Raw genomic sequence first — 8,472 nt, 5'->3', positions numbered from 1 at the left:
GGTTTTCTTCAGAAAATAGTTTAGAGAAGTAAGCATTTATTACCCGTGCAATGTTGTGATCTTCTCTAATCAAGTTTCCAGCATCATCTTTCAACTCTAAGATCTTGCTCCTTCTACGTCTAACAATTGTTTTCGTATGATAGTACTTTGTATTCCTATCTCCTTGAGCTATCCAAGTAGCACGAGACTTTTCAAACCACAAAAGTTCCTCCTGTTCTAAAACTTGTTCCCTTATCTTGCCTTCAATCTTTTCCAAATGGCTTTTATTCTGCTCAGAAATAGCCCTCTGGATACCTTCAAGCCTACCAATCAATCTGTTCTTCTTATGATGGATATAAATCTTGGTCCTCGCCATGTAAATTTAGAACCTATTCCTTCAAGATCAATCATCTTTATATCAGTTAGAAGAGAAGCAAATTTATTACATCTGCTAGTATCAACTGGAGCACCACCACGTTTCTCACTTGGAAAGGCAATTTCATTAAAATCACCTGCAATTAACCAAGGAACCGAGATATCTTCTGATAACTGAAGTAAATCATGAAAAGCTTGATGATCTGCCAATGTAACACGAACATGAATAAATTGATGGGTCTGTTTTAATGCTTGAACCTGACACCTATCATTATTCCATAGTAACCAAAGACCTCCCGTAAATCCATGAGCATCCTCCACTATTGAATTATTAAAACCCAGCTTTTTTATTATCTGTTTTGCTTTTGAACCACTTACTCGAGGTTCAAGAATAGCTGCCACCTCAATCTTATGCCTTCGAACCATCATTTGAAACGTTGATTTGAAGCACTTTTTAGCCGCCCCGCGGCAATTCCATGTAACTAAAGACATTAATCAATGGTAATTTGGCAGGATTGTGGGTCCACTGCCATCCCATTGTCATTGCACTGAGTTTCAGATTCTGAAATCATCTCCACCTCAATATTGAGCTTATGGTTTATTGGGATATGCTTTCCTTTATCTCTACTTGGATCAGGCGCTTTTGGTTGGGACAAGCCATGATCTAAGCCGTTGATATTTTGACCATCCTTATCCACCTCCATTTGATAACAATCTTTGTTATAATCAGCAACAGTACTCCTAGCCACCATGGAATCTCCACCGCTTTTACCTCCAATGTCCTTACTATTATGAATCGCAACTTGCCTCCTCAAGTTCGTTGTATTATTGTTTGAGGTACCTCTGTCAACTATCTTCCCATTTATTTGATTTTCTTTTTCATGACCTGTCGTAATCCCACTTAACGTAAATCGGTTGGGGTGTTCCTGTAATTCAACATTAGGACGGCTTCTAGGGTTTCTGTGTTTGGACCCTTGAGATGTACTAATATCAATATTAACAGGAGGGCCCACCATATTGACGTCATTTATAACAGCATCCGGATTAGTCGCTGGGATATCATGAGTAATATCATCTTCATTAGAGCCCATTAAAGCAGCGTAACGGGAATTTGATTGATTATCAATCATAACCGGCTGATTTGATTGCGGTTGATTACTCCCTTGATTACTCCATTGATTATTCCCTTGATTACTCCCTTGATTACTCCCTTGATTACTCCCTTGATTACTCCCTTGATTACGCCTTGATTCCCTTCGAACCGGTTCCTGCTTCCTGTTGTCCGCCATTGGAGTTTGAATTTTTGATCGACGTTGACGTTGCACCACCATCCAAGGACCTAATCCATTTTTCTGAAACTCAGCCTCATCTTTTTTCCCGTCTTGATTTTGCTGATTATCCTTTCCTTCAACTGGTATCTCAGGACAACAATCTTTACTATGTCCATAGCGCCCACAATGGAAACAAATAAGGCCTAAACCTTCATATTCTATCTGTTTAGTTGCTCCGTCCAACACATATTCACCCTTCAAAGGCTGAGCAAGATCCAGTTCCACGCAAATTCGAGCAAACTGTCCTCTTACATGCTCATTAGTTGTCTTATCGATCTTCAACATTTTACCTAGCCAGTTACCAATACGGCGGAAAAAGGCTTCATCATAATACTCCAGTGGGATACCCGGTAATCGCACCCAAGCTGCAATCTTCATCACACTTGCAGCATTTGGTCTAAAAGCTGGCTCCCAACGTCGGAGTGATAAATAATGGCCTAAAATAATCCAAGGACCACCATTTAGAGCAAAAAGAAGATCATCTTTGTTGCTAAATTGCACCACATAGAATCCATTACCTACATCTGTAACGTTAATCTTTCCAGCTCTAGCCCATAGTATTTCAATCTTCTTTTTCATGAAAGCCACTCCTGTATTCCTTCCAAGTAGTTTTACAATGAGAGCTTTTTCCCAAACCTTCAGCATTCTTGTTCTTGCTTTTCTAGTACAACCAAAATGAGTTCTACCATCTTCCTCTGTCCACATTTTAATCCCACCATAATAATCATCTGTTTCACCATTGCGTTGCATGAGCATCTCTCGCCAAGTCATCTTTTTATTACCGTCGTCAACCATCCAAGATTCATGTCTAGGAACCCTAGACTGTGATTCAGTAAACACCATATCTCCATCTTTATTTCTCTTATTACTCCTACGTAATAGATCTTCTTCTTCTTTTGAAGTTTGGCCTTCAGTAGCTATATTTTCCTCCATGAAAAGGAAAACCCTAGCAGAGCGTTTTTACTATATGTTAAGAAATATATTTTTAATGATATTTATATTTTAGCCACCAAGGTTTTATGTTCGTCTTAATAAAATTGAATTTCATTTACCAAAAATAATTTCAATTTCACAAATGTAAAGTAACTGTTGCTGAGGCCCAGTCCACGTAGAAGCCTAAGCCCAGCTCACATGACTCTAGGGTTACAGCATAAGATCTCATCTCATGTATAATAAATCTGACACAGTTACTTCTTCTTCTTTTGAAAACCCTAGCGGCAGGCAAGGATGGTGAGTTCTGTGACTTGCATGCATCTCTTGCTATTGATTTTCTCTGCAATCAATTTGTGATTGTTCATTTGTATTTGCGTTTGAATTTGCAGGCAGATGTTGAGGGAGATGTTGCAGCAGGAGTGCCGAAGAAGAGAACATTCAAGAAGTTCAGCTTCAGGGGCGTCGATTTGGACGCTCTTCTCGACATGTCCACTGATGAACTCGTCAAGCTCTTCAGTGCCCGTGCTCGCAGAAGGTTCCAGAGGGGTCTCACCCGAAAGCCCATGGCCTTGATTAAGAAGCTCCGCAAGGCGGTAATTATTTTCTTCTCTTTTTCCCCTATATTCATGTTCTAGGATTGATTTGTGTCTTATGTTCGTTCAATTAACATTCTGTTATGCTTTTCACAATATCCATTTGCTTATATACGGCATTTTGTGTCTTATTCTATTAGTATATTGCCATATACATTCGAGGAATTTTACTTGTTTCATATAATGAGAGGGCCTGTTTTAGATTATAATTGCAGATCAATAGGAATTATAATTTTTTAGACATGTTTGCAGCATAGATAAATTACCTACCTTTAATAAATTGTTTAATTTTATTGCTATTGGCTTTCTAATAGATAATAATATTATTGTTATATATGTTAATTTATGCCCATTTCTTTATTTACTTGATGGAAAGTATATTTTGATGATGTTTGAATGGATTATCATTAGCTGCGTCTTGTGAGGTTTTATTTTAGGAGTTGATGTTTGTGTCTAATATAAACCTTTCTATTTGATCATAGAAAAGGGAAGCACCACAAGGTGAGAAGCCAGAGCCAGTCCGCACCCACCTCCGCAATATGATTATTGTACCAGAGATGATTGGGAGCATTATTGGAGTTTACAATGGCAAGACTTTCAATCAGGTTGAAATCAAACCTGAGATGATTGGCCATTACCTGGCTGAGTTCTCAATTTCATACAAGCCTGTCAAGCATGGAAGACCTGGTATTGGTGCTACTCACTCATCCAGGTTCATTCCTCTCAAGTGAGACTCTTCTCGGGAGGCTACATTTGTTGTTTGCAGTGAGTCTGAAGAAAAAACCACAACGCCAATCAGATTTTGCTTGTTATTTACGCATTTAATTGCTCTATAGCCTATCAATGTTTTGACACTTTGTTTATCATGACTTAATTCCATAGTATCAACATTTTGCTTTGGATTGTCTAAGTTTATTGTTTTATCTTGGTAACTTCACATGTGTTCTTCTAAATCTTAGAAGTTTTTGCACATCAATACCGAAATATTCCTTTTTAACATATTTGGGCTATTGAGAGAAACAAAGTCCATTTTGCCGGGTTTTGTGAACGTGTTCTGGATGAATCGAATTTTGCCTCGTGCTGGGTCTTGAATTTCTTCATATTTGGATGGATGGCTGGGGTGCAATTATTAAACCTCGTTGAGTGAAACAGTCGTTTTTAACTTACCTGGTTTATTGAGAGAAAGGGGACAATTTGCTAGGGATTTTAAATGTGTTTAGATGAATAGAATTTTGCTTCATAATGGGTCTTAAGTTTGTCATATTTGGATAGATGGGCTTGTGTGCAATTATTAAACAACTCATTGAACTCAGAATGTGAACCGAAATTAACATGCATCCATGATTTACTAATTTTTCAGTGCTGTAGTAGCAATCGGATCGTCTGCATCAACTGCACGGTTTGTCTGTTAAAACAACTTGTTTACACCTGGATAAATTAATTTTTTTTTGGGGAAAAATTCATAAATCCCTCATGTGCTTTATTTTTTTTATCACTTACATTCTTTTATATATATATTTTTTGGGGTTTGCATTTATCATTTCACATGACCCAAAAAAGTTTTTTGCACACACAACATTTTGTGGGGCTCACATTATATAAAATAAAATTACCGTAAAACGAATCTTTATAACATTACACAATCACTTTTCTTACAACATAACGCCACCACTACCACCACCACTGTCACCAACCACCACTACCATCACCACCACCGCTGTTGCCGTTGCCGTTGCCACCAACCACCACCACCATCGTCACAACCATTATTGTCCTCATCGCCACCATTACACCACCACCACCACCACCACCGTCACTGTCATCACCACCATTATCACCATCATTGCAACCACTGCTGTCACCGCCACCCTCGCCATCACCACGCCACTGCCACCACCACCATTGCTACCACCATTACCACTGTCACCAACCACCACTACCATTGTCACAACCACTATCGTCATCACCATCGCCATAGCCATTATTGTCACCATCGCCACCATTACACCACCCTCGCCGCCACCACTGCCACCGCTGCAGCTACTGCCACCACCACCACCACCATGCCATCGTTACCATTGTTGCTGCAACCAACGCCACCAACCACCATCTCCATCACCATTGTCGTAGCCACTGCCTTCACCTCCACCACCACCATTACCACCGTCGTCGCCACAGCCACTGCCGTCACAACCACCTCTATCATCACCACGTCACTGCCACCACCACTACCGTACCCCCGCCGCCATCATCACCACCACAACAACCACACACCATATGGAAAGGAAAGTGATGATCCAATTTTTTTTTATTTAATAGGAATTATTTTTTATTATTTTATTTGTTGGGTTATCAAACACAATTCTTATTCTCGGAATAAAAATAGAATATGTTATCAAACACATTTTTTTTCCTCAGAAACTGTTCCAAGGCACAGAAATAGAAAAGAATTGTTTCTTTTCAGAAACATTGTTAGGGAATAGAATGATTGTCATGCACACCCTAGGAGAGAGATTGAGATAGATCAGGAGGGAAAATGAGGAAAAAAATATACTATCCCTTATGATTTATATTTATCTCTCTTAAAATGATATAATTCTTTTTAATAAATAAAATGATATAACTTTTTTTTTTTAATAAATAAAATGATATAACTTTGTGTCTTTTAAAAGAAGACACATTTTTCTCTCTCACACACACATATTATATGGGTGCGATTATACTTATTACTGAAAAGTTTTTCAATTCTTACTACTAAATTAATCACGGTTGATTTTTGTCAATCTAATGATTATAATTTATTTAAAATTAATAATTAATTAATAAATGTACCCAATAAATTAAAATTGTTAGATTAACGAAAATCAACGGTGATTAGTTTGGTAATAAGAGTTTTAAATCTTTTTAGTAATAAGTATAACATCTCCCATATTATACATTAGGGAAAAAAGTTTCTAATGTTACTTTAGATAACTTTGTCTAATATTCATCGAAACGACGTCGTTTTGGGGTTGAAAAATTAAAAAATTAGAATTATAAAGACTATTATAACCCTGAAATAAATTAAAATTATAAAAACACCATGATTTCCGTCCCAAAACGACGTCGTTTCGATGAACATTAGATAAAGTTATCTAAAGTAACTTTAGAAAAAACAAACCCTATATATTATAGTGTAAACCAATGTTATTAAAACCGGCGCGATCCTTGACCCATTCGAACCAGTGGGTCACTGGTTGAACCGCATGACCCGGTGATTACATGTAAATCTATAATTTATATTAAAAATTATAAACATACGCAAATAGCTAAAAAAATAATATGAATTCTAAATATTTTAATATGAAAATAATAAATTATACATTATTGTCCAATAAATGATCAAACAAACATATAATGCTCGTGATACTGGTATTTCAGGTTCAATAAACGGCACATCTAACTATAAATACAATCAAAATATATTGCATAGTGCATGATTGAGATAATATTAGTATCGTAAGTATATAATCTATGTAAGTCAATAAATAACAGATTATTCAAATATGTCAAGTTTATACATTCGAGAAGAAGAGATACAAATCTTTTGAATGCGTCCATCGAACAATTGTTATTTATATGAAATAAATAGTTAATAAACTATAAACGTTAGATAGATGGAAGTTAATAATTAAAATAACAAGTAAGACTTTTAAGTCTTACAGCGTAGTGAAAAGATATCTCCTCTATATATATTTGAAATTTCTTTTAAAAAAATAATTACGAGTTTAAAATTAGTTTTGTATAAAAAAAAGCTATATATATAAATATTATTGAATTTTTTAAAAATAGAAAACATTACATGACCCTAAAAGAATAAAATTGTTGTCAGTTACCTAATTTATACCTTTTGTCGGTGACATCCCTCCATGAATGATGAGAAATGTATTCCACTCTTCTTTATTATCTATAATTTTTTTGTAGATAAATAATTAAAATATAAAAATTGTTTGAAATACCTCTTAATTGTAGCAATAAATTAACTTTTATTTGGTTATAAAAATAAAATAAAAAATAGAATAAATTAACTTTCAGTTATCATTATGGAAAAATGTATATGATTTTAAATGATGTAAAATTGTGTCAATTTTAAATGAGATAAAGGAGGAGAGTGTGAACTAAAAAATATAAAGGTTGGGTTCTACTCTTCGTGGTAGAGAAATGATATAAGTTGTATCATTTAAAAAGACAAACTATTTTAATTATATAATTTTTTTTTCTTCACATCCATAGTTTAATTAAAATTTCCAAAAATTTAGTTTTATTGTAGGAAAAAAAGAGTAAGAAATGAAAGATTAGGGGAAGAAGAATGGCAAAAAAAAATTATTTAATGTTTTTTAATAAATTAATTACGTATTTATTATAGTTTTAAAATTAATTACACATTTATTGCACAATAAGACGCCTATTTTGGGCGTCAATCAAGAGGCAATCACGCTTAAATTTGGGCGACACTCATCAGGTGTTGACACGTGTCATATTTTTTTTCTAAAAAAATAATAATTTAATCATAAAACTTCTGAAGGCTATAACTTTTGACTCAGGTATTCAAATCAGGTAATTCTTTTTTTGATTCCACATAACTTTTCGTGATCCACGCAATGACATCTTATTTGATATATTTTATTTCTCACGTACATAATTTAAATTTGCAAGAATGATATTAAAAGAGCGGTTAAACCCAGAAGCCTCTGAGTTCTGAGCTTGTGATTTAATATAAAAAATTAAATAAAGATTTGATTTGTGATTTAAATTAAAAAAAATAAATAAAGATTTGATATTAAATCACAAACCCAGAACTCAGAGTTTATGAGTTTAAAAATGTGACACATGTCAACACTTGACCCGTCACCAACCACGTCTAAATTGAGTTTCAATCAAGAGACAATCACACCTAATTTAGGTAATTTTATTTTTGAAAAACATTCATAAGCCATCATTAATTTCAGACCACGAATAATAACCCAGAAGCTTATAGCATTCATTAATCGTTAATTTCAAAAATAATATCCTTCTTCTTTAGAGATTTAGAATATTTATTTAATTATTTCCTTTATTTCTACAGATTTTTCAAATTGATTTTTTAGTTTAAATCACAAATCAAATCTTTATTTTGTTTTCCTTATTAATAATAATTGTTATTTTTAATTTAAATCACAAACCAATTTTTTTTTATTTTTTTAATTTAAATCAGACATCAAATCTTGATTTATTCTTGATAT

General features: G+C 34.4%; 1 protein-coding gene across 2 annotated transcripts; it reads left to right on the top strand.

Moving 5' to 3' along the window:
• Positions 1-2,786: 2,786 nt before the first annotated feature.
• On the top strand, positions 2,787-4,192 carry LOC133290858 (small ribosomal subunit protein uS19u-like). Of its 2 annotated transcripts, none has more exons than XM_061488999.1 (3): positions 2,787-2,915; positions 3,008-3,208; positions 3,694-4,192. In XM_061488999.1, the coding sequence occupies exons 1-3, from the start codon at positions 2,913-2,915 to the stop codon at positions 3,940-3,942; spliced, it is 453 nt and encodes a 150-aa protein (XP_061344983.1). In that variant the 5' UTR covers positions 2,787-2,912; the 3' UTR covers positions 3,943-4,192. The 2 variants fall into 2 exon arrangements, with proteins under 2 accessions (XP_061344983.1, XP_061344982.1); XM_061488998.1 differs by having other exon boundaries at positions 3,008-3,211; positions 3,694-4,176.
• Positions 4,193-8,472: the final 4,280 nt, after the last annotated feature.

The sequence above is a fragment of the Gastrolobium bilobum genome, unplaced genomic scaffold, assembly GCF_033153095.1.
Source record: "Gastrolobium bilobum isolate Gb01-03AN ecotype WA unplaced genomic scaffold, APGP_CSIRO_Gbil_v1 utg966, whole genome shotgun sequence".
NCBI classification, from domain to species: domain Eukaryota; kingdom Viridiplantae; phylum Streptophyta; class Magnoliopsida; order Fabales; family Fabaceae; genus Gastrolobium; species Gastrolobium bilobum.
The sequence above is the reverse complement of the archived record's forward strand: the minus strand, read 5'-3'. Positions and strand labels throughout refer to the sequence as shown.